A 26,439-nucleotide genomic window follows, 5' to 3' on the forward strand; every position below is an offset into this window, starting at 1 on the left:
CAACATCATAAATGGCACAATCAGTCAGCAGATAAAATGCACACCAGATTAATAGTAACAGATAAACTGCTTATCATATCAGGCTCAGGAGTTCCAGGTCACTGGTATGCGTCCTTCAAACCAGTCCATCATTCTGGGGAACCAGTGGAGCAGCTGCGCCCGAAACCGCTTCATCAATCTAGTGAAGGGCCAATCTCTCATCGTGTCCCTGTACTCCATCCTCTATGATGTGATGCGTGTGGATCTGCTCATCCACTCCGAGACAGCAAACACCAGCGTGGTAGACTTGCTGGTGGAAGAAGGACATGCTGTGAAGGCTGAAGAGAGCTTTGACTCCAAGGTGACACAATAAGCAGAAAGAAATACTAGTTCTCTTAGCAGCTTAAGATGAAGTATTTCATCTTTTTTTTTAACTGAACTTAAAAACAAAACTTGTATTGAAAAAATACTTTAGCTAATTGAAGTAAAAGTGAAAGCTAGAATTTTAAAGACAAACTATTTGGGATGTGTGGCCTCAGGTTTGCTGCATGTGCTGCAGGCAGACTGAGATGCATTGAGACAAAAAAAATCTGTATGAATAGATATGAAGCATTTTGTGCTTTTCTCAGTCAAAGTATTGGATGTTTTTGTGCTCTTGCAGCAAAACCATGAGGTGCTGATGTCTCTGTACAAGGACATGGAGGAAGGTATATATGTGCCCAACTCTGTAAGCAGCACCTGGAGCAACCGCAAAAAAGAGGAGAAGGAGCTCATCGACAGCCTGCTTACCCACTTTTCCAAGCAATCCCAGTCCTATTCCAGGACAAAAGTAAGAAACAATCCAGGCAAAGCTTTGCACATTTTGATGCTTCTAAGAAAGAATCAGAAAATATGTTACAGCATGCTTAGTAAACAGGGTTTTAACAATTCTGAAACCAAGACCAAAAATGGAATACAAATGCCCAAAAAGTAGTGAATTGTCACCTTCCTGTTCCTGTGATGCCTGTGCAGTGCTGGTAATTCCTCATGAAAGCATCCTAGTCTAGTAAAACTAGAATTGTTGAAGATCTTTAAGGTTTTGAGTGAATTGTTAGAAAGATAATATCTATAGCTAATGGTGGGTTTTGAATAACACTGATTCTTTGGTGTTGAATGTGTGATGGATGCCATCGCCTTTTTTACCGTTTGCTGCTGTCAGTTTATCCAGAAGAGGGAGCCATTTCAGTGGCTCAGTTCATGTGTTTGTGTTCATTCAGAGGCACACCCATTCAATGTGACAGCCAGAACAGTGACGACACAGCTCTGCATCACTGTAATCAGTGAATGCATCATGTTATGTCTGATTGCTGTTCCCTCTGACACTGCAGGTTCGTCTGCATGGACCAACCAGTCCTCATATGATGAGCTTCCACAGCTTGAGAAGCAACATGCTTTACAAGTAAGCACTACAGAGATTAAAAAAAACAAACAAGAATATGTACCTACAACCACCCTCCCTCTGCCTCAGCTGATGATCACTGTATCCTCCTGCAGGACTGTATGTATAGAGAAGAACAGCATCAACTCCTTGGCTCTGAATGAAAACTCACATTGCAAACATCAGAGGATGCTGGTGGCTGGGACTGTGTCAGTCAGCTCTGCAGGTACCAGATAAACAAAATATCAGAAGGGTAGTGTCCTCCTAGTCCTGTTCCCAAGGCTTTATAAATTGGGGAGTTGCATCAAGAAACTTGAGCTCTAAATTCAGCTTTAATCATAATATTTGTGACTTTGAAACATAAGCAAAGGCAGAATATTAAATTTACACAGAAAGGATGACATAAGGAGGTGGTTCTAATGCAGAGGCGCTTTAATGGTAAAAGCACCATCACCTCTAGAGTTCAACCTCGACTTTGGAACAGCCAAAAGGATCTGAGGCTGTAATTTACTCAAAAATTCAGTATTTCTGTTTTAGGCCCTGGCCTGCTTTAGAGGTGATCAATAAAATAATGCACTAGAAACATTTTGAACTAGCTGAAGGTGACAGAATGACTTTTTATTTTTACCAAATAGAAGGGTTTGCTTTAATCTAGCCTAGAAAAAACAAAGCCATAGATGACTTTTTCCAGGTCAGATTATGAGAGCGTTGTTTTAATCTTGGCACTGGGTCTTATCTTATGTAGAGCTTTAAGGGTGTGTTTGTGTTGCAGGTACTCGTATTCTACTGAGAGACACCTCCATTTTGCCAGACATCCCTGGACTGCCTGGACTTGTCATGATGCTCTTCACTCCCATCATGGAGCTACGGTTGGTTCAATGTGCATTACTGCTGCACATATATGTACAGAAACTCACATTCTTATTTACCTAACATATTTATTTTTAGCACTGATGAAGAGAGAACCTGCTACACTGGGGCACTCTGTGGCTTAGGCTTCAACAGTCAGAAACAGGAGGCCATCCTGCCTGAGCATGACATCGAACTGGCCTTTGATGTGAAGTTTGATGTTGACGACGTCACTGAGGTAAAGTTAACCTCAGAGACCGTTGTGTAAAATCATCAAAACAGCCACTCAAAGGATTCTGAATGGAAATCTTTGTGCATGTTTGAATAGTCAGTGTCATTTAGGAAGGTTCCTACATGGCAGGCATGTTTTTCAGTTCTCCAAATATTAAGGAAAGCTTGGTGTGTGTACTTCGGTGTTGGTAAAATTTTGGGATTTTATTAATCTGTTAGCATTAACCATTATGTGTAAGTATGTGTGCGCTTTACTCATGCAGTTTGCTAACATTTGCTAATACATTAGCTCTCCACCCTTTCATCCAAATGTGATCCAGATGTGGTCATTTCTGTCATTAGTGCTAATGTTGAAGCTTGAAAATAGAGTCCTAAACTACATTTTATACAGTTTGTAGCTAACAAAACTAACAAACTTTAATTGTTTGTTTAAATGCTGTGGCAGCTGATTGATTCTTTGTTTTCAGATAAATGCTCTGCGAGTGGCTATAAACCACCTCGTGTGCGAGGGCCCCAATGGCACTCTGCATCTGGGGACTGACAGGATCAGCCAGCTGCAGGAGGACTGTCGGGACCGCCTCATCAGGTCTGATATAGATACATACTGGGGTTGTCCCTGGCTCAGGTCTTTGAGGGGTCAACATGCACAATTGAGCCATATATATTTATATATAAAATAATAATAATTACCCACTCACTCTGTGGATGCTCTTTATCCTCAAAGCTTCATCAAATAACGCAAAAGCCAGATCAGCTAAAATGAGAAAGTATGACAGGTACCTGGAGTTTGGCTTCATCAAGAATGACGATGGGAAACCCAAATGTGTTGTCTTCAAGCGATAGCAAGTCAAGCAATTAAGCCAGCTAAGCTAGAGCAGCATCACATAAAAAATTACCCAGAGTTTAAAGATAAAACAAAGTAATTTTTTTTTCAGTGAAAGGGTGTGGATAACGTCAAAAAATTAATAGTGAACCTGATAACAACTTCAGAAAAAGTTCAGTGTGCCTCAGTGCACATTTGGTTTCAGATGACAGGGTGGTATCCCAAACTGGCTCCTGGGGGCAATCAAATATTGCTCCCCTTTCCTGCCACTTACCTCTGTGAATCATCATTTTCAACTTTGACTGTGAAGTACAGAGCACGTTTATAAGTGGAAGATGATCTTCGAGTCTGTTTGTTATCCATCCTTCCAAGAATAGAGAAACTGTGTTGTGAGAGACGGGTTCATCCTTCTCACTGAGTTAGGGAATAATTGTTGGTGATGACTGGTTTGACTGTGTGAAATAAAGCCCGATTTTTCAGTTTTCTGCAAATAATTTGAATAAGGGCAATATGTTCATTGTGTTAAAATTTAACCAATTAAATAGTCTTTAAACTGCTCATGAAACAAAATGGGTTCATTTAAATTGTTCCAGTGTTTTCACTGTTTATTTTTTGAAAGCTTTCAGATTTATTTATGCTCTGAGTTCAAATATATCTTAAATTTGCCCTGAGTTTAAAAGTGTTCACATGTTGTTGTTTTTTTATTTTGTTTTGTTTATTTTCTATAAAGTTCATATTTCTTTGAAACAGATTGAAAGTATTTATATTGAAAAATGTAAAATATAAATAATTCCTACATAATTTAGGAGTACAGAAGGCAGTCTATGAGCATGGGGATTAGAAGGGGGTACTTGGAACAATTTTACCCCTGTAAGGGGTCCCTGGCCCCCAAAGGTTTGACAACCCCTGCTCTACCAGAGGACTGGGAGCTTTTTCCTGATGGTCTTTCTTTGAGGGAAGGCCAAAAGGTCTTTGGTGGACAACAAAAAAATGTTTTAAAAATCAGTAAAAATGCTGAATTTTTAAGTTATTACTGTTTTTATTGTGCAGACTATTCGCAAAGTCTCCGCCAAGGGAAGCCATTGCTCCCCAGTTCTTTGAAAAACTGGGAAAATGGAACCAGGTAATGAGCAGATCAGTGCATTTTTATTTATTCATTTGATCATCTGCTCTGCTTAGGCACATTTAGGTCCTTGTGTTTTAAAATATGTATTTATCCTGCAGGTGGATCCTTCTCTGAGGATGGACATCGTGGAGCCGGGAGGTGGAAAGGCCAGAGGCGTTCTCTACCAGCTACACCCTGTAACTCTACTCAACAACTAAAAATGATTGTTTAAGTATTTAGAAATGGTTTAAATGTTGCATTGTGATTTGGTTAACTTCAGTTTTACTAAATGTTGCATTGTGATTTGGTTAACTTCAATTTTACTTGAACTGTTGTTCGGAGGAGGTTTTTTTTTCCCCACCCAAGTTTCAAGTCCATTTTTTGGTGTAGCTTTCATCCTAACAGGAAAATCCTCCTTCCTTTCTTCGTTTACTGTTACTTAGAGACTTCCTGTTTAACTCGGTGGCTGCTGAAGTTCATTGATAAGACTCAGCCTTTTTGCCTTGTTGTGTTTCTGCAGTTGGTCATTAAAAATAGTTGTTTGCAACAGATGAAGCTTGTCAGTCTTCTGATTGTGATTCAAGAGTGAAGTTAAATTTGTCAGCACACACACACACACACACACACACACACTTGTCTCCTACTATTAGAGGTGTGGTGGTGCCAGAATGTATTGGCCTATATTTATAGCTCGTCATTCCAAGTCTCTCATTCTAAGTGTTAGCACCTTAAACTTAGCTGTTGTGTCACACAGAAACACGACTTGATCTTATGAACATCAACTCATCAGTAAAGTGGCTTTGGAGATGTTTTACACCAAGGTACATTTATTTTTCTTATTCTTGTAATTAAATACATACTGTGAGTGCAAATAGTTAAAGAGTCCAGGGTCTAAAGAACTACAGAGTATAGTTGAACATAGTACAAAGTTGGACAGTTATTCAAACAAGCTAAATATCACCAGATACTCCTTGTCTTCATAAGTTGTACAATAGTACCTAAAACATGAGCGTGGGTATTGTTCCTTATGGTTATACAAAAGCAAAAACCCTACAATTACCACATCTAAGACGCATATCGTTAAATTATTTTGTGCTTGGAAACACCAAAAGGAAATCATTTTGGATATTTATATATATTGACATATACTGAGAGAAGCCCCATCTGCTAACTCAGAAACATGAAGCGGTATTCAACATTGGCAGCAGAGCACGTCTGTGGGCGTTTAGCCTTTTTGTGCCAAACCGTACAGTTTGTGGTAAGCACTGCAAAGCAAAAAATGTAGCGTGACTTTTAAAAACTGCACAAAAGATATCAAATATTATTTACCCAAGGCTCGACTTCATGCACTTCATAATAAGCAACACAAAAAAAGTCAGTTTCTTTTTTTGTCTTTGAGTTGTGTACTTGTCTACCTAGAAACAGGATTATGTGCGTACGTGTGACTGTGTGTGTGTGTTAGTGATTAGACTGCTATAGACAAGGTGAAGGCTTCTCCAGTGGATGCTTTTAGAGAACACCAAGATGACATAGCACTACGCCCCACAGATGACGACCAGGCTCTTTTAACGGTGGGCCTGACTCCGAGCTGGACTGGACTGTCAGCTTCTCGGTGAGACACGTGGGTCTACTCCTCCTTCCTCTTGGCTCCAGGGATCTTTGCCTGGATCCTTGACAGAGAAAACAGGAATTTAATTTTTATGTTAACAGCAAGATGTTTACTCTGGATTTTTTTTTTTTTTTTAATTTAAGGGGGGCATGACTTTGTGTGTTCTCTTTTTATGGCAGTCGATGGACCGGACAAGTAGAGTTTGACTAAAATTAGCAACCTGCGTCCAGGAAGTGCATATTTAGGTATGAAAAGTAGTTACAAACCTAAAAACTTCACTCCTTGATTTTTGAGGGGTGTTGATGAGTTTCTTTAAAGAAACACCCTGAGCATAATGCAAACATCTGTGGCTTTTCATTTCTTCGAAAGTGGCTGGAGAATAGGTGAATTTGCTAAGCAGTAGTATTTTTCACATCCCACAATTTTGATATTTTTTATCATTAACAATAGTATCTAATAATTTTAGTTAAATAAAAATGTGCAGTAGCATCAGCAAACCTATATTTGTTTTTCCTCATTTGCCCATGCCACAGTTTGAGAACCACTGAGTTGCATAAATATATGAAAGATGCCCAGTAGAAGTTCACACCTATATACTGGACACTGAGCAACTTTGGAGAAGTCTGACTGTGATCACTGAAAACGGCAGGTACTTCTCCTTCATTTGTTTGCAGTAGACAAACATGAAAGTTGGTAAGTGATAAACTTTTTTTCTGTTAGAGGCAAAAAAGTTCCTCGAATAAAATGACTGAATGGCAGCCACTCACTTGCCCACCACAGAGTTGACCTGGGTCCGTATTAGTCCCACGTACTGATCAATTTGTGCCTGAAAACAAAGAGTTTTTAGAAGTTGAGCAATGTTTTTTCCAAACCTTAGCTGACTTGAGTTGATGTGTATTCCTACCTGATGTTTCTCATAGACCACAGGCAAGGTGAACATGGAGACCACAGCTGCAGAGGCACAGAAAAATAATGGTTAAAGTACTCTGACCTGATGTGGAAATATGTTCAAACAGGAAAAAGTTGTTTCAACAGGAGGCCAAGCACACCCCAACCACTTCCCTTATCTAAGGTAAGCTGGAAAAGCAAACACATACATGAAATAGAGCAGTACATGCCTCCAATAAATGTATTTGGTGCTCTTTCATGCTGACTGACATGTCATACTTCTGTTTAGTTCCAAATATATAAGGCTCTGTATTCTGATGATTATTAGACTACAGATGGAGTGTGAGTGAGTCAACAGCAGTGCCTGAAAGTCAGGATGAGCTCACCTAGGATGAGCAGTGTCAGGCCGTTGAAGAGAGCGCCTACGTAGGTCAGGAGCCACATCAGAACAGCAAACTGAAACAAAGTGTAGTTAAAGTTAGAGCCAGCAGACTTCTCAGCAGGGCTAAAAAGCAAACAGTGATCTTCTTTTAAATGTGATGCAAACCTTCAAAGAGTCAACCAGATCTTGTACAAGGAACAGCCTGCGGAGCTCCTTCATACAGGTGTTGGTGTAGAGCAGGATTTTGTCAGCATATTTACTAATCTGGTCCTGAGACAGAGCGATTTCCATCTCCAGGTAGGCTCTGGTAACATATACGAGAGCAGACAAGAGTGATACATGTCCACAGCTATCCATTATGTGAATGTCACCGACTGTTTAATGCAAACTGGTCATTTTCTTCAACAGTTTCCACTCACTTGAAAGGATGTCCCTCATCTGTCTTCTGCACAGCCTGCAGTACAGACTTGTAGATCCTGAAGCTGATGGTGGCCGAGAGGGCAGCCAGGGCTAAGTAAGCTCCGACACTGACCACACTGAACTGGGTCAGGGAGAAGAGGAGCAGAAGCACGCTGCTAAACACGGCCCCTGACTGTTTCACATTCCTCCAGTAGAGCAGATCAATCGCTGGGGAGGGAAGGACAGAACAAAGGTAAACTTGTGTTAGGATCCATAACCAGCATCCCTTAGGTTCAACCGGTATCCACGGATGTACATTTCACAAATTGGATTAGGCTGCTGTGGTCTACACACCACACATTTGGGTCAAATTACTGGAAGCTGTTCACAACCCAGGGTCCTCAGAGAGCTGTCACGTTATTTTGTTTTAACCCAGCTTCATAACCCAGCTTTTCATTAGGTTAGGCAGAATGAAGGTGTCCCAGTGACGGTGTGCCGGTTAAGTTTCTTTACCTCTATATATAGAGCGACCTTTCCAAAGGTAATAACTGACTCTGACTAGTTGAACAAGTGCTTCAATCTGGGTTGCGACACTCCAGGCCGGAGGGCTTCATTGTTATATCTGACGTGTGCTTAAAATCAGGAGCATCTGGTCGGGTCTCATACGTATACAAACATACGTACAAACGGGCACGTTACACTCCAGGTACACCTGCACTGCCTGCTCACAGTGCAGAATTAATGATTGACCTATAGCTCCCTGAATGCAGCAGCAGAAATAGAAGCACTATCAGCAGTTCACAGATAATGGCTCAATGTGATCTGGTCAGACCAGCAGCTCTGGATCATGATGAAGGATGACGATGCATCAGTATCTCATTAATGCAGCAAAACACAATGATTCCTGTAAAGCACTCTCCCTCATACAGGGAGAAATATTTGGGATATACACATACCCCCAGGCTGTCATATGTCTTGCTGTACTGGTTTCCTACTGTTCTAGCCTTCTTTGGGTGGTGGGGCCTGTAATTTAAAGCCTCTAGCAAAGCAAAGTGATAACTGAGGATTAGCCCAGTGTACCATTACAGCTCCAGCAGCCGACGGGTCCTCCTCTGGCAGTCGGCTGTGTCGGCTGGAAACACGGGCTTGTTTCCATGAGAACTGTCGGCTGCTCGTTTCACCTCTGCTGAACCGGCTGCCCCTCCACTCCAAGCACACCACCACCACTGCGAGCCAGACAGAACCACTATAGTACGGATGCCATTAAATCCTTGATGACATGCAGGGAGAACTGTTTAATGTAAGGTATTGTGCCCACGAAGAACAGAAGATCGCAGCTGGGGTCTCTTGGGTGTCTTCCTCTGTGCTGTCCGCCTGCCTGCCTGCTCGCTCTAATTTTAGCTGTGGAGCTGTGAGCAGCATAGTGATGACGGCCATCTTTACTCTCCACTAAAAGGCATCTGTAGATGCCAAAGAGGGAGGCTAAACCTGGATGTGAGAGAACGACCATTGTGACTGAGTGAGTCTCGGCTCCGTCACACCCTGTTCCCACACTGTGAAACAGCATGTCTTGTCTTCTTAGTAACTAAAATACATTACAAAAATGCTCAAGACCTATCCCAAACAACACCACCACTGTGAAATCAAAGACTCATTCATTGTCACAGCAGCTGCACATGCACCACTCCCCATTCGAGCCATTGTTGCTGGCACAACTCTCCATGTGGCTACTGATTTGAACGGAGATGCTCACATTCAATACACACAAAGACACACACACACATGGGCAGGCACAGGTAGCGCAGACAAATCAACAACAGACATTTCTGCTCGGGTGACAGGTGTTGACAAGGCAACAGCGACTGAGGTCTGTGATGCGCCGCACAGATGGCACGCAGACTGAAAAGCTTTAGCTGCAGCAGAAGCGAGTACTGACCTGCGGCTCCCATGGCTGAACAGGGAAAGAGGCAGTTGCTTTATCCACGGACAAAAGGAGAGCGGTGAAAGGGGAGTCCCCCCCCCACTGCACAGGAGGGAGGGGCTACAGCCACACCAGCAAATCAGCATTCGCCTGAGCAGGAATGGGGGCTGAGGGATGGAGAAGGACGTGTATGGGGTGCGGTTGCCAAAGAACCACATTGCAATCCAGCACACACACACACACAAATGCAAACACACACTCGTTCTCTGTTGGAGCACTTGTATGCTCAGACTTTAAGCGCAGACTAGCTGAGATGAGACAAAGAACGTCAACCAGCCACTAAATTAAAAGTCAGCACATCAGAGTGGAAGAACCAAAAGACTTAAAACTGCACGATTTGACTTACGACAGCTAATAATCATCCTAGACTGCTCCATTAAAACGCTTTGGTGGCATGGCGCTTCTAAGCACCTGCCTGATGCAGTTACCATAGTTACCATGCTCCATTTTCTCCCCACCGTTCAGTGAGAGATGGAGAGAGACAGGAAGGGAGGGGCTGAAGAGGAAGGGAGGGGAAAGAGCGTTCCTTTGGGAACAGAGAGAGAGATTCATTTTCTCCAAATCTGGGGAGACATCGGCACATAATGTGTCTTTGCACCCCGACATATGAACAGCCACTCCCTTTATTGTGGAGCACAAAAGGACAATAGCAGGTTAAATAGAAGGCTTATGGGTGGACAATGCTGTGTCAGTGTATAATGAAGAGAAATGTGTGTGTAAAAGGCTTATACATTATAAGTCGACAGTTAACAACCACATTACGAGCAATATTAGTGTTTGAATTCATTGATCAAAAGACATCGTGTCTCTCAAGACACTAAAGCTTTGGCTCCTACACATTTTTTTTTGAATGGGTGAATGAGAAACTTTAAGTGGTCTGTAGAACCACAAGTGCAGCCCATTCACCAAAAGCCTGTTTAGCAGCTTAGTCTGATATTCATATCAAGGAAACCCTTTTAGGTATGATAGCACGATGTAAATCCCAAGTACAGTGATGATGGCGGGATGCTGATTGAACATATACAGGAAGCACAAATACTGCCTGACAGCCCAGTCTGATGATATAATTCTTTGCTCTGATATTGAACACAAAGACTGAGCAAAAAAGAACAAAACAGAAAATGATTAACACCAGTGCCAATAATTTGATTTCCCATCCCCCTTTTTCTTCAGTGGAACTAGTTTAGCCTGACCTCATTAAATCATTGAAGACATCCTAGTGGCCTGAAATGAGCCATCAGCCAGATGGAAAAAAAACATGCAACAAGACTTCTGTTGCAACCCTCTTTCGCAGCCGAGAGTCGGGAAAGATTTGGACCACCGTCACTGTGATCTGGACTTGGGGATGGTACCTCATCATGATCATTATTATTCTCTAATATTGGTTATTATATTAATGCTACACTTAGGAAATGAAATTGTAGCAATAACACAGTTCAATGACAGCTTAAGACTATTACTGAAATCTAAACTATCTGAAAGCACACACACACACACACACACATATATATGTGTATATATATATACATGCACTGTGTTCATATCAAACAAGACCAACATATCAAAGAGTTAAGTTTGAACTAATAGCTCAGACTTCAGATTGCGCTGACTCTCAGTTTTAGACATTTTTTTCTACTCTTAGAGCCTTATGATGAGAAAAACAGGGGATGTGGTCATGTCAGAGTCATATCAAACCCCACCCATCTGCTGTCCAAACCTTCGAACTGTGAGGGGCATTCAGTCACAAGAAAGTTGGCTTGAAAGGTGAGCTAAGGGGCTGCACCGAGGCCCAGTGTAAGATTAAAAAAAGATCATAATATTTGAAAAGCTAATACAGTCTTGACAGTTGGTTTTAGAGCTGCCACTAGTGTTCTTAATTTTAAAAATTCTCCAAGTGTCAGCAGATAGAAAAGCATCCACAGTGGAGAGAATATATTTTGGCCAACAGTGTGCATTAGAAAACCCATAAGCTGTTTTGTATACCTGTCATTTTTAATTATTTTGATTACATCATGTATCCATGACTCACCCCTGGACAAGCCTACATCATAGTTTGATCAACCCTGATGAGTTTGATGGCAGTGAATCAGTATTTTGTATGGCAATGAGAATGACTACACAAAAATGCCTACAGCTTCAAAATGATGAAGAAGATAAATCAGCTCACTTTCATCCTTTGTTGTGCTGACTGCGGTGACTTAATTTGATGCGATCTTGATGCTGTGGATCGTTCACATCAGGCTATAATGTTACACAGCCTAGGGCATCGATGTAGATCAAATTAAATGTATAATGACTCAGCACATTAATAACAAATAGGATGCTTTTGTCATCCTGAATCAGATACTGTTATGGTCTCTGCTGTGATACAATAAACAGACCAGTCTGTCATGTTTCTATGGCTTAACCAGACCTAAAAAGACGACAGATAATGAACCACAATCGGCGTGGAGAAAAAGACGCCATTTTCTCTCTCAGCCCCCTCTCTAAGCTCTTCCTTGCTGTGGGAACAGACGGCCGGAGGATGCTCTTCTCCGGCCCAGTCTCTGCAAGGTGCCATGGCGGCCAGAGAGAAAGGGCTGATGTAATGGGACTGGGTGCGCCCTGGTTACCATGGAGACAGTCTGTCAGTGCCATTCGGATGCTGTGACTGCCTCATTACACAAAACAGAGCATCCGCCATAATAAACCAGCTTCCCTGCACAGTCGCAAAGCAGGGAGGGTGATTACAGCAATACGCCTTGGTCCATGACACTAGCGTCCATGTTACCATGCACCCAAAACAGATGGCTCCCAGCATGCTGGTGAGGATACACTTATTTTCCAAAACACCAAGCAGCGTCTCTCACCCCCTCCCCCTCCCTTTGTTTTCCTTTTTTTTTTGTGAGATGCACAGACATGAAACAAGAAACGATCCGTCATAAGGGCGTGTCCGTGAGAAAGGTGGAACACCAAACGGCACAGTTTGAATCCCGTACGCTTACAGCTAATATGTAACATGCAAACCACACATGCAAGGGTGACACACATGAATGTTTAACCTACATGCAGAAATAACCATGTTACCCCTCCACGGCCACAACGTATGCACAGACAATAAATGAGCAAATCACAGTAAACACGTCAGTACCCTGGCCTTTCCAACTGCTCCAGGAGCATTCCTTCTTGGTCACGTCTGCAGCTCCCTGCATGCTGGTGATCAGTTTCTGTCCCTGTTCTCTCTCTCTCTTGCTTTTCTCTTTCTGCTCTCCGTTTTCTTCTTTGTCTGGCTCTTCGGTCGCACCGACTCACTCACTCATCCCAGAAAGGCATGAATGGTCGAAAAAGGATGCGAGAGAGAGGCTGAGACGACAGAGAGGGAGGAAGGGAGGGAGGGAGGAAAGGTTTCCAAGGTGCTGCCGGTGCGCGGAGCACAAAGACTGATGCTTGTGGAGCGGTGCTGGCTAGAAACAGAAGGAGAAGGGAAAGTGCGTATGTGCCTGTCTGTGTGGAGGGAATGGAGTGGAGGGGGGCAAATTGTAAACACCACACCACAGTTTCTGCTGCAGCAAATCATCCATGCAATGATTAAGAGCCCGGGGGGGTTTGAGGGGGGGTTTGAGGGTGGGTGGTGACAATTGAAGCTTCTTTCCTTTCACAATAAAAGTCCTAACAGAGCATCTAATTTTTAATAGTGGGGGTAAAAGCAACGGAAGGGTTAGGTGGATGCAGGGTCACGTGGTGTTTAGAAAACTGGTTTTGTCGTAGCTCCAGTGTGGCATCATACGTATTTGAATCATTTGTAATATGCGCATTAAATATAGCACATACCACATGCTGTGCAGCCTTAAAAAAAGAAGAAAAAATGGAATTCTATAGTCTGATGTCATGCTGCACTCCAGACAGGATGCAATGGCATATTTTATGAGCAGTGAAAAATATGGCAACCATCCAGATTCGTTATTCTGTATTTGCACATGACACAATTTATGATTGTAGCCATAGATTAAAATAGCCTTTTCCAATATGACTCACTGGCAAATTAAGAGGCAAAGTGCTTGTTCTTAATAATTCATAACAAGAGACACTGTGCATTTACAGCACAATGCTCCTTGCTTAGTGCCTTCAGGATGTGTTTGTGTGTTATGGTTTCCTCCCCAGAACACATTTGTAATGCAAATGAAGCTGGAAAACGTGACAGAAAAAAGCAAAGTTGGATGCATAAAAATGCAACAGAAAGAGCACAGTCACTGTGTGGCGTCAACGTTGAACAGAAAACAATGTGCTAATACCAGTTTTCAGTCCCATCAAAGCTGCCAGTCCTGTCCCCTCAGTCCTCCTCCCCTCCACCCGCTGACAGCCACACCTCACACCTTCTGCTTCCTGCAAGCTTGATGGGCCTTTATGCCAATACCCAAGGAGAGGAAATGAAAAAGCTAACCTGGTCCCCCATCGGTGTTGCTATGGCAACTGGTGTGGAAGTGCATGGACTGATGCAAACAAAATCTTCTCCCCGTCAACACAGCCTAACATAACAAAGGTGCACTATGCCCTCTAGTGGTGAAGAAAAAAAAGACCTGACCTGCTTTTTACTAGCATTTCCAGAACCTTCTTCTAGCCTCAGTAAACAAAGCAAAACAAATGCATTCAGCTGCAATGAAATGTGTCAGTTTACATTTTAAACATGCAGCTATTCACCTGATTCAACCAGGGTGTCGGTACAACCCATGTTTTCTTAGAGGCCACAGAGGAACCAATGCAGAAAAAAAAAATCTAAATCAGAGGTTATTTTATTTGGTCTACAAACATGGGGGATTCAAGAGGATTCCTTCAAAGCTCTTAAGTAAGAGAGTGCCCCAGTTTTGACATCACAGGATTATGTAAACCCGCTGTTTACACTGACAGCCAGAACAGCCAATAGAAATCAAAATAGCCATGCTGAGATCAAAAGGTGCAGGCTATCCAGCATTAACTGCTCACTGTGAGTGGTATGTCTGACTTATCTAATCTCAGGGGGCTGCAGGCTGATGTATGAAGCCAGATGCTGTCAAGATGCTGAAAGGCCTCCACCCCCTCCTGCACATTTGTAATTCTTATCATTTGCATCATTAGAGTCACAGGCCTGAAACTGTAGCTGATGATTTTCAGTTGCCTTGCATTTTAAAGCACCTTGTCCTTTCTCTGCTTTTCCTTCTATATACCACCAGGGGGAACCAATTGTGGGGATAGTTCAAGACAAGCCTTCCCACCCACTCCTGGTACAGAGATAAACACTGAGCAGTTATTTCATGGCCTTGTCAACAAATCATCACCAAAACATGCAGTCCATTAAGTAGCTTCTATGATAAACACCAGCAGATAAATTAGTACTTGTTCCATGAGCTAACAGCTAGTATTTAAGATAGGAGCACAGCAACAAATAAAAGATCACAGATACTTTATAAGTTTGTGTGTAAACCTAAGAAGATATAACAACAACAGTTTTAGGACTCACCTTTTTGTTTATCAAAGCCCTCCAGGAAAGTTGATGCAATAGGCTTTCCCAGGTCTCCTTTGCCCTCGCTGGTGATTTTGTGCATGTCTTCCTGGTGGGGCTTTTCTGATCGCACCTCGGGAGGCACGGCCGCAGTTGGGGGCTTTGGTTTGCTGGGGCGATCCTCCTCCGTTTTCACTGGGCTCTTGATCTTTTCTGAAACCAGGGGCTCAACGGGCGCCCCCTCAGTGGTACTGCGGGGAGGGACAGTGCTGGGAACCAGGGGGGAGGGAGGGCTGACTCCCTGTTTGGGGCCACTGAAGCCTTGCTCTCTCTTTGGGCTTTCTTCGGACGCGGACTCAATGAAGAGATCACTGTCAAGCTCTGCCTCCCTCTCTTCCCTCAGTATGCTGTAAGCTGTGGGTGGAGCGTGACTGCCAGCGAGGCCTAAACCACCCTTGGCAACTGGGGGACTGTCAAAGGGGTTGTTAGGCTGGCTGAACGTGCCCTTGCTTTTAGGCGGCTGGGCAAATGGGTTGCTACTGGCCTTAGGAGGTTCCTCAGACACCAGCTCAATCTCAGAGTCCCCAGACTCTGCGCTGCTGCCATCATGGTCCCTGCCACTGCCCTTTGTGCCTGGGCTGCTTTTGGAAACTGCATCAGACTTGAATATGTCATGGGAGGGGAAATCTTTTTCTGCTCACAAAGAAATCCAGAGAAAAGAAGGCATTAGTGTCTTCCTTGCAAATCTGGACACACAGTATGTGCATACATGACTTAAAGCTAGATTACATAACTTTTGAAAGAATAAATAAAACTTTTCTTTTAGCAAATAAATTCTATGTCTACAAGTGCTAAATGTTAGCATTTTCTTCTATTAATATGGTAATTTGGACACCCCAGCCACAGTGAAAAAACTTAACCTGTAATTCTAATAAATAAAAAAAATAAAACTTCACTATGTATATATACATATATATATATATATATATATTGATGCTGAAATATGTGTGTGACTATGTGCTTTGCCTACTTGTTGGTGAAGCACTGGGAGTGGAGGCCGGGCTGTCGTCCTCTGGCTCTGACAGCGTGACAGTGGGGACCCCCTGTATGCCCACACTGAGGACGCTTTCACGTTCAGACGCATTGACTGAGGGGGGGTGTGGCGGCGGCTCTGCCTTAGTAGTTGTTGGTTGAGACTCGGTCAAAGTGATCTTCACCGGGCTGGCCGTCTGTGGCGTGTCGCCTAGGTTTCGGTAGGAACGGTAGTCTCCCAGCTCCTCATCAGATGGCTCCTCAACATAGGGGAAAGAATGGGAGCCCAGTGCCGGACCTAGATTTTCTTCATCCTCATCATCCTCATCTCTTCCGGGGTTCTTATCAATGTAGCTGCCCAATAAGTCATGTCCAGCTGAGCCTTTGTCGAGCAGGCTGTGCAGAGCCCCCTGTTGCTGGTCATGGCGCTCGTCCCCGTGGCTGATGTCCATGTAGTTGTAGGATTCTGTCTTATCTGAGCCCAGCAGAGATTTTGCTGCATCACTAGCTTGGCTGGAAGTCATCTTGGAGCTGAAGCTGTAGGTGTCACTTGAGAAGTGATCCAAGGAAGAAGAACCTGAAGCGTGGCTGGAGGGCTTCAGGTCGTCAGACAGGTAGGAGGCTTCCTGGCCCGCTGTGAAGCTCTGATTGGACAGCAGGGAAGTGTAGACGTCACCATCATCATTCATAGGCTTCCTGAAGAGGCCAGACATGGGATCATCTACAAAAACAACCAGACAGACAGAAAGCAAGAGCAAGAGAGAGGCGTGAAACTTAGGTGACAGATAAGTGTCACACAGAATCAAACCAGCCTGTGCCTGAGCAGTCTGATTAATGAAAACATCCAGTTAAACAAGACTGCGCTTCAGCTGGATCTGCTGCCAAAAAGAGGGGCTGTGAAAGCAGCAAAGTCAGACTGGGTGCCTGTCTGTGCAGATCAGGAGGGATGCGGTAACAGAGCGTACTTGTACCCGACGAGGGACAAAGGGGGATTGTTCAGGCTCCCCCAAAAAACACAGTGTCAGAGCCAAAGTCTGTTCCAAATCATGCGAGCAAAGGGTATTCTGTAATCACATTTCTGCTCTGTAATCACCAGTTCTCCATTTTCACAAAATAGTGTCATCAAAATGAGCATATGCACACATGCTAATGATGCAGCACAGGAACGGTGAGGACCAGGCGGGAAAATAACCAGTCTCACATAATGCAAACTGAAGTGGTAAACAGGTGATTGCTGGCAGGTGTGAGGACTGCTACCTGCCGTCTTTCTGGACTGTGCTGTGTGTTCCTTTGTGGACTGGGCTGATTTATCCACTTCTGTGGTAAGCTGAAAGGTTTTCATCAGTTGCTTCTAGTCCCTGTAATGTATATTGAGACTGATCCATGAAGATATGGATAAGCAGTAACAATACAGAGATATGTCCTTACGGGCAACTTCTGCTTATATTAGGATTATTCTATTGAGTATTTTAGCCTCCCATTACAGGACTGTATTCCTGTCCTCTCTATTTCTACTGCTTAAGCAGGTGAGTCAACTCAAGTCAGACATGAGCTGTAGATGGAGTTGACTCACTTTATAAATTTGTATATCCATGCTTTATTAATGTGGTGTTTTAGTTTATATTGTAATGAAGTTTGCTTACTGATATGATACTCCTAGTGCTCCAGTAGTGGCTTGTTTGCTTCCCACAACCATGATAGTTTGATGTTTTTCTCATATTTTAATATTTAATAAATGTTTTAAATAATTTAATTTAATATGGTTTTAATAAACACCCATAACAATGACACATAATGACACATAAAACGGGAAGAAATGTCAGAACATTAAGGATCAGGAGCAAAGGTCAAGTCAAGTATTTCCATTTCCTGACTTTAATTTCAATTCAGTTTTATTTTTATAGCGCCAAATGACATCAGTTGCCTTATGGTAGGACGAAGACCCTACCAACAATCAAATGTCCTACTATTAGCAGCACGTGGTGACAGTAGGAAGGAAAAAGACCCTTTTTTCCCTCCAGCAGAACCAGGTTCAGGGAAGGGCAGGGGACAAGGCAAAACTTTTAATAAATTTGGATCAGCTGAATAATTCATGTCCAGCTTCCAGTCTAAGTTGACAAAGAGTCCCACTTCATATAAAACTGTGCAGCATTCTTATCTCATCCTCCTGTCACACATATTGAGACAATGTCCGACATTTTTATTGGTTCTACTTTATAAAAGTAAACATGGCTGAAAGAGACACATCTGCGAGTCTATGGATACATCCCTAACCAAACATGTCTGGATAGTTTGTGTATTTCTTCAGTTTCAGCCTACCCTTTTTTAGTATTGTTCCACTTTGTCCCACACATGCCTACTCTTTGCCCCACATTTAGTTTGTTGCAATCTGGTCACCCTATACCACTTTCAGTTGTGCAACATGTGTATAAAATGAACATCAGCAATCACAGTAGTCCCACGAAAATACAAACTATATGCCATATAATGTTAATATTTGTATTATGTTGTGTACAAGTCAGAGTTTATGCTTCCACAAATCCAGCTCCTCCCCCCTGCTCTCCAGCCCTGCTTCTCCCAGGGCAGCGGTGGAGCTATAAATAGGCTGGATCCAGCTGCCGGGCTGAATGAGGGGGGAAGATTTTAAATAGCAGCCTTCGGGTTAGCTCTGGAGGATGCAGACTGACTGACAGAAGACCCAACAGGTCAGGACGTCCCGTCCCTCCCTTTGCTTCCTCTGAAAAGCCCCGCCACCCTTCCCTTCTGCTGTCCTTCCAACTGCTGCTTCCTAAGTCATTAACAATACATCATACCGCAGTACAGTGACATAAACTCTACACACCCAAACTGAGATACAAGGGAAGGCGTGATGTGGCACGGAAGGAAAGCAAAGCAGGTCAACACGTTTTTCAATAGGTTGCTGTTGAGCCATATTCCGCTCAGTAACATGATTGCCCTTGATGTACTGCTAAAGTGAAGCAAAGTGTAATCCTCTTAGTCCACTACTATGGTATAGGTCCCATCAATCGTCCCACAGGCAACAGCACGATAATCTTAACACTCACTGATTCACTGTACAAATGCTGTGCAGTGGGAAGCACTCAAAGCCACTAAAAACTGTGAAGCGAGGTGAACTCCCAAACTGGGAACTGCTCATGCTCCTGTTGATTGTAGGCAACACCCCCACTACTTCCATCTATATCAAACATTTTTACATAACAACACAGGAAATATAGCAACAGTTCAACAGCACGTTCAACAATTAAGAGGCTTGATTTCTGTCTTTAACTGCCATGAGGGCAGCTGCTCTGAGAAGCCGCTTGACAAACTTGGTGGAGATTGAGGGCACTTTGACTCTGCTGATCTGATATAGCACCCAGACAATGAAAAAAACCCCACAAGGCTGAAACGAATGCCTTACTGCAGTTGGGACAGGATTGGAAATGACAACAGAGGAATTCTCAGCTCACACAACATAATCATGTCACTGAAAGGATGGCGCAGTGCTGTGAATGGGCAGTCCCTTTGTTGTCCTCCGTGCAGCCAGTGCAGCTCTGAAACTAATGCAGCCTGACAATCTGCGCTACACCAAGGCATGGGCTCCTAATTATCAGGCAACACACAAATGTGAGCACAGATATCAAAAGGGTTTGGAGTTGCAACATGAATATATTAGCACTGGAAATAAAGGTGCACTGAGCCGCCTATACGGCAGTCATTCAGTGTGCAATAAAAATGAAAAAGCATGAAAAAGGAACTTTGAAAATGAGGAGATGCAAAAAGAAATGTCGCTTTTTTACCCCACAAAGCATGCCTACAGACTCGAGCATCATGCTGCCTTACTCCTTGCAGGCAGCAGTGCAGGAAAGAGTCAAAAGACATGCTGCTGATTCCATGATCCGTAGAACAAGCTGAACTGAGATTCAAAGGAGCACTTTGTCTGTCTGTCTGCACTGACCGAGCACACAGAGACCCTCAATAGTCCCAGTCATACAGTTAGTTTCATAAGCGTTTGGACAACGACTTTTTGGGGGGAATTTATGCCTCTGTACAGCCCACATTGGATTTGAGATTTTTTTAAAAATCAAGAGGTGATTGGAGATGGGTTTTCACCTGTAATTCAAGTGCTTTAACTAAAGTACTGGATTAACTGTTTAGGAATTACAATTGTCAAATTAAGCAGGAACTTGCATTTGGTATCACTGGAACTCTCAATATGAGGTCCAAAGAGATGTGGATGCAAATGAATGTAAATACAAATCGTATACAACAAGATGAAAACTGGTTATACTCAAGAAGAAGAAGGCCAGACTGGAGTTTGCAAGAAAACACCTAAAAAAGAGAGAATTTGTTTTCAGATGGAACCAAGGTTAACTTCTACCATAATAATCGGAGCAGAATAGTATGGAAAAACTGAGAGACAGCCCATAATCTGAAGCATACCATCTGTCATGGTGGGGATAATGTTATGGTATGGGCATGTATGGCTGCCAGTGTAACCGGGTCACTAATGTTTATTGATGACGTGACTGCTGATAAGAGGCAGTAGGATGAATTATGAAGTGTGCAGGGCTGTGCTCTCTGCTCAAATTCAGCCTAATGCTGCAAAACTGATCTGACAGCTCTTCACAGTTCAGATGGATAAATACCCAAAGCATACTGAAAAAGCAACCCAGAGTTTCTCAGAGCAGAGAAATGAGATATTCTTCAATGGCCAAGTCACCTCATCTCAACCCAACAGAATGTTTTTTAGTTACTGAAGACCAAACTTAAGGCAGAGAGACAAGCTTATCAAGGGAGGAAACACAACATGTGGTGATGTGCATGGGTTCTAGACATCAGCCAGTCATTTACTGAAAAAGATTATTATCCAAGTATCAATAACAATCTTTATAGTTAAAAAGTTTCCATTCATTTTGAACTTCTAAATATTGGGGACTGTGTATCAAACGTCAGTTAAGGCAATACTTTTGAATTAAAGCTGACAGTCTACACTTAAAAAAATCTTTATTGTTTGAGTTCAAGTGTTGTGTACGGAGGCAAAATCCCAACCCCCCCAAAAGTGCAGTTCTTCAAAAACTTATGGACATATGTGTATTTCAGCTTCTCCTTTAGGCATCTCTGACTTCACAGCTCTGTTACGAATCCATTACTCCACCCATGACCCTCTGAGCAATGGTGTTATTTTTCAGGTGTTCTCTTTCACCGTATGACCTTGTGGAAACGGCTCTATTACTATGCTCTTCTTTCAAACCCATCTGTGCATTTGGGGCTTGAACTTCCTACAAGTTGTCCTTTCTTTACCGGAAAGACAAAAACTGCACACACAAAAAATGCTAAACATGGATTATATTCAAAGACATGTGCATGTAAATTTATTTAACTAACTGGTGGTATTTTATGAAGAAAGTTAAGTATTTGCCTTTTGTGATTGATGTGGATGATTGAAATTATAACTCTATGGTTCACTATGATTTCCTGGTAGCTGGTATAATAATAGATTTCTAAATTGAGTCTTTTGTATGTCAGTGTTTAAATGAAAGCCCAGTTAAAGTTGTAATGGTCTTTGGCTCTAAAAGCTCTGGCTATTACATTTAAGTTCATAATGTATGTTTTACAATATCCTTAGCTGTACAAACAGATGAATACCAATCACTGAGTACCACTTTTTAATGATGCTAAAGAAAGAGAAAAAAAGGGGAGCACACAAACGGCCTATACTGAGAGCTGAGGTCGATAGGAGAGCAGCTGGGCAGATGGATTCAAGTGCTCTGCTGCATTGATCCGAAATGACGAGGGCATACAATTACTCTAAGAAATGTTTGGTGAATCCACCACTCTTTAAAAAAAAATCACTTAAGGCCACCAGGACAATTGTTATTGTTCCAGCAGCCTCTGTCAAAAATAAATCCATTTAGAGGCAGTTTAAATAAAATCTATCCCCATTTAGACAGTAGCTGTTGTACAGTGCTTGTCTTCCAGTGTATTGATTCTAGCTTTCCTGCTTGGATGAAGCTTTATGGATGAATAGAGAGAATGTGGGAGGATCCAGACCGAGCGTCTGCACACCGCTCTCTTTGGGTCAATTTAGGGTGACTTTGAAACGGCAATTCGCTTTTAAAAGTGCGGATGCAGGTAGGAAGGCAAGCTGACAAAGGCTACTATAATTTACACGCCCACGCACACAAAAAAACTAATGGTCAATGCTCGTTGTGAGTGCCTTTGTTGATAGTAATTCTAATCCCGAGAGCACTTTCGCACTACGCCCAGGGATTACTCAGGACTCTCTGCTCAGCGCTAGAGAGCTGGTAAGATCAGATACATGGCATCATGTTTCACATGTTGGCTTTGAATTGTCTTCCGGGTGAACACATGGGATCTAAAGGCATTAGAAATGATGACTTATTGATATAATGAGTGCACTAATGCTTTTATATGGTCCCTCTGCAAAAGAGCTTCTTGAGTTTGGTCTACCACACCTTTATTTGTCCTTATATGCCTCAGCATTAGGTAACAGGTCCAGGAGACTGTAAATCCAGATTACACATTATTAAAACTAGTGCCAACTCAGAAGGACTGTAACCCAGGTTAATTCTTTAAAGCTACAATTTACAGGTGTCTGCTAAATGTGTCACACACAGACAAGCTGAAAATTATGGTTGTGAAAAGAGGACTGGCATAAGGATGCATTAATTGAATATAAACATTGTCGTGGAGAACGTGGCGATTGTGGATGCCACTCCTCCTACACACAGAATGGAGTAGTCAGCAGTCAATATACGGGAAGCATGGGTAATAGACAGCAACTTGCAGCCAGAATATAATATGGGCAATTATGCACGGAACCTCAGGTTCATCAATGCACTTGCTCGGGTCTTCAGCATTGCATCCATCAAGTTTGACTGAGTTATTGAGATTGCTGAAGAAAAGATGGACAGATGAACTATTATTAAGATATGTAAGGCTCATGCAACAGCAGAAAGACTCACAGCAGATACCAAATTAAAGTTAACCTTAAAGGAAAGTGTCGTCTATCATATTTTTACTTTTTCCCATCACGCCGGCCTTTTGAAACACCAGCCTTGTCATCACAGCCTCACCTCTCTAACCATTAAGCCCCCTTCTTTCTTATTTTATCTTGCATCTTTATCATCTGCTCTGAAAAGACCTTGTACTGCTTACCCCCTCCCCTTGGGAACAGCTCTCACGGCTAAAAGCACTGTGCTGGCTTATGCAGTCCACTAAGTGCTTTTTCTATCTCAAAGATATGGAAAAGTCCCAGCCAGACATATGCTGTCTCATCCTTGTCACTGATCTATGCTAAAAGGAGAAAAACGTGAGTCTAATCCACCTATCAGCCACTGGATTGGAGTAGAAAGTTTCTTATGACCGATGTGCTATTTCAGGTTGTGATAAAATGATGCACCAGGAGGAGTTATGAAAAAGTAAAGGCAGCGTCACTGTTTGTGTATCTTATGTGCTCAGTTTTTTTCTTCACTGGCAGAAATCGGGCCCAAGCTATCAGAAACACCATCTGCTAAAGAACAACCTAAACCCGACTGTGGTGTTCTTGCAGCACATCAGACCTGGTCAGAGCTCCTTCCGCTACTTCCTTTTCTCGTGACTCTTGAAAATTTTATAGGATGGGAAACTTTTAGATCAAAGAGGTTATCCGATCCGAGGATAAGGTTCTGCCCTGTGGTGATTTAATACGGCTGAAATCAGCATTATCGGGGTCTGTGGGTACATCAGAGCTGTGAACATGATTTAGAACAGGCATGGATTGATTATCCGGAGAAAGATACAGCTTCCCGTCTCATTATGCTCAAAGCCAAAAAATTCCAACCTCAAAACTATATTTTCAGCAACGCAGAGAAGAGAAAAAGAAAAGCATGAGTGGACTTTTAGGAGTGAATGTCTTTGACAAAGATCAGACTGGACAATAACATGACTACATAAGACTGAAACGTCCTCTCTGCCCTGCTAGATGTGATGAGATCTGCACTGTTCCCACCAAGAACATAAGTGACAAAGTGGATTACTTCACTGGTATGGATACAGCTCAATGGGAGTCCAAGGAACAGCACAAAGCTATTCTTTTCCTCTTAGGAACCAAAATAAAGTGTGTGTGTGTTTGTCTGCATGCACCTACCCATGTTTGAGCCTGTCTGGCACAGAATACCAAAAAGTAGAGCAAGTGCTCTGTTTACTTCTTCTAGAACACAAGGCCAAACGCTGACAAGCCAGTTTAAAATGTCACACCGACTTGCTTTAAACGCTTCAGCAGTGTTTCTGTGTGTTTTATGTCAATTTTCCAAACGGTTTTCCAACTGCACAATTCAGATTTGAATACTGTCATGGACAACTCCGTGCATCAAAGGATTAAAGTCCAATTTAAGCATTCAGCTATGCTGTTGTCCTTAAAGGATTTACCAGTGGTTACATGTTTTCTTTTCTGTTTTGGAGCAGCTGCTGCAGAAGCAGCAGCAAGTGAAATGTGAAAAACCTGAGCAGCAAGGAAGAAAAACTGGGCAGCTCTTTTTTTTCCTTCTTTTTTTAAAGCACAAGCTCATGAATTTTTCAGTGGATTGGTGAATAAAAGTGCAGGGCTCTAGTTTTGCTCGCCAAGCGAACAGTGAACCCTGTTAAGGATTAAAAATAGCAGCATGAGCTGAGCAGTGCTGAGGAGAATGATGACGGACCCAGAACCAGCGTTATCTTATCACAAAGTCCAGCATCCAGCAATGTGATGACATCACTGACACTGTCCACGGAGGTGCACACAAAAACTGGGATGCATCATGTAACCCCTCTCTCTTTGTGTGTGTGTTTTTTTAATATGCATAAATATAAAAGACAGACAACAACCTCCCTAAAGTTCCCAAAACCTTTCCAAACTCATCTAGTTTGTGAGTTATTATTATTATATTATATTATATTATATTATATTATATTATATTAGGTTCTTTCATGTTTATTCATCTATATTAAAAACGTGTCCTCTCTGTTATCCATTCTTTTTTGTATTTTTAGTTTTGTAGTTTTGTTACTGGACTAATGAAATCTTATGCTTAAGGATTAAGCTGTTCTCTTTCTATCCAGACACTGGCTTTGTAAGATAAGGGGGCTTTAGGCCTGTAATCTGTAGCCTCACCTTCTCAACAAGCAAATATTTCTAATATAGTTGTAGACCAAGCCCACATGTGCGAGATGATACAGTAGTTATGGGAGTGAACAGGCCATTCAGAGTTCAACAGGCTATTTGGTAATGCCTTCATCCCAGCAGATTCTTGTCTCCTGAGCGGAAAACCACTCGGTCATGAGCTATATGACGTTTCATAACTATAAAGGGCTGTTGCCGAGTTTAGTTTGGAAATATGTCTGCCATTTTTCCCCCTACGGCATCACTGAAGTTGCTTCCTCTCGGCTTTGTTTTTGTTTTCGAGCTCGGAAGTTTTATCCCAGGCTTACAGACAAGCCGTCTGTCGTAACGCTAAATCTCTGATAAATGCTCTCGCCCGCGTCCCTCACACTGTATTTATTCACACCGTAACATCGTCCTGTTACCTTCTGAAAAAGAAGACACGTAACGTGGCTAGACTGATTATAAACTGTCACATATTTCAGCATTTAAGGGCAATAAGTGCAAGCTTTACCTGTAGATGCAGTTTCCATAGCAACGGGAGGCCTTTTCCCGTCGTCCTGGAAAGGATGAAATTGTTGATCCAGGTCGCCCAACGCGTCGCCGCCTCTCGGCTTCAATTCTTCGCGCAGCTCGCCGAAGCGGCTCTGTGTGTTCCCAAACAGGCCGTTCCTCTCATAGTCATCCCCAAACCACTTCCCCTCCGAGCCTAGCTCCTCACCGGGCTGCGCAGACATGCCTTTTTCCTGTCGTCGGACAGATGATATTATACTAGCTACACAAAGCTGCTGCCGCTTCTCTCCCTGCCGTAATCGTTTGCGCTAGGATGTGTGACGGAGAAAACCGCGCAACAACAACAACAACAACAGTGCGGCTCCTGGTTGGCGTCTGTCAGCTGAGACCGGGGTTTGTGGACGCCACAGATGAGGCGGTGCGGTCGGGAGCGAGAGGAGAAGGAGAAGGAGTGAGGTTGATTGTTTTAGTTCACTGCTCCGACGCTGACGTCATGGTGTCCGCGAGCCCTTACGGCTGGCACCACTTTATTTGGGACACAGTCAAAGATCAAAAAGGTGTTTTCGGGGTATAAATGAGGTCAGAGGATTCAGTCAAAGCAGTGCTTGGCGTTGGTTTGTGAAAATAGCGACAG

At 42.8% G+C, this 26,439-nt stretch overlaps 2 protein-coding genes across 5 annotated transcripts in view; one reads left to right on the top strand and one right to left on the bottom strand.

The window, feature by feature from the left end:
- Positions 1 to 4,955, top strand: part of tdrd9 (tudor domain containing 9) — a 28,274-nt gene extending 23,319 nt beyond the window's left edge. For both annotated transcript variants that reach the window (XM_005477025.4, XM_003453093.5), the window contains exons 27-35: positions 83 to 340; positions 641 to 808; positions 1,347 to 1,417; positions 1,513 to 1,622; positions 2,169 to 2,265; positions 2,345 to 2,483; positions 2,944 to 3,062; positions 4,350 to 4,422; positions 4,524 to 4,955. In XM_005477025.4, coding sequence (XP_005477082.1) covers positions 83 to 340; positions 641 to 808; positions 1,347 to 1,417; positions 1,513 to 1,622; positions 2,169 to 2,265; positions 2,345 to 2,483; positions 2,944 to 3,062; positions 4,350 to 4,422; positions 4,524 to 4,622 — 1,134 coding nt within the window. In that variant the 3' untranslated portion in view covers positions 4,623 to 4,955. The remainder of the gene's footprint in view (positions 1 to 82; positions 341 to 640; positions 809 to 1,346; positions 1,418 to 1,512; positions 1,623 to 2,168; positions 2,266 to 2,344; positions 2,484 to 2,943; positions 3,063 to 4,349; positions 4,423 to 4,523) is intronic.
- A 254-nt stretch (positions 4,956 to 5,209) lies between these two features.
- Positions 5,210 to 26,284, bottom strand: rtn1a (reticulon 1a). Of its 3 annotated transcripts, XM_003453040.2 has the most exons (9): positions 25,807 to 26,284; positions 16,149 to 16,871; positions 15,137 to 15,811; positions 7,703 to 7,910; positions 7,449 to 7,587; positions 7,288 to 7,357; positions 6,918 to 6,964; positions 6,781 to 6,839; positions 5,210 to 6,074 (listed from the first exon to the last, which is right to left on the bottom strand). In XM_003453040.2, exons 1-9 carry the CDS (start codon positions 26,027 to 26,029, stop codon positions 6,032 to 6,034), a joined length of 2,187 nt encoding a protein of 728 aa, XP_003453088.1. In that variant the 5' UTR covers positions 26,030 to 26,284; the 3' UTR covers positions 5,210 to 6,031. The 3 variants fall into 3 exon arrangements, with proteins under 3 accessions (XP_003453088.1, XP_003453087.1, XP_003453089.1); XM_003453039.4 differs by lacking the exons at positions 15,137 to 15,811; positions 16,149 to 16,871; positions 25,807 to 26,284 and adding an exon at positions 12,794 to 13,199; XM_003453041.5 differs by lacking the exons at positions 15,137 to 15,811; positions 16,149 to 16,871; positions 25,807 to 26,284 and adding an exon at positions 9,619 to 9,770.
- Positions 26,285 to 26,439: the final 155 nt, after the last annotated feature.

This window comes from Oreochromis niloticus, linkage group LG19 (assembly GCF_001858045.2).
Source record: "Oreochromis niloticus isolate F11D_XX linkage group LG19, O_niloticus_UMD_NMBU, whole genome shotgun sequence".
NCBI lineage: Eukaryota > Metazoa > Chordata > Actinopteri > Cichliformes > Cichlidae > Oreochromis > Oreochromis niloticus.

Excerpts from the sequence above, each read along its gene's own strand:
- rtn1a (XM_003453040.2), bottom strand. The coding sequence starts at position 26,029 with ATGTCTGCGCAGCCCGGTGAGGAGCTAGGCTCGGAGGGGAAGTGGTTT. Across the intron at positions 15,812-16,148 it reads TCCCAGTGCTTCACCAACAA|AAAAAGATTTCCCCTCCCAT; the intron begins GTAGGCAAAGCA and ends CTTTGTGAGCAG. Across the intron at positions 6,965-7,287 it reads CCTGACACTGCTCATCCTAG|CTGTGGTCTCCATGTTCACC; the intron begins GTGAGCTCATCC and ends GTGCCTCTGCAG.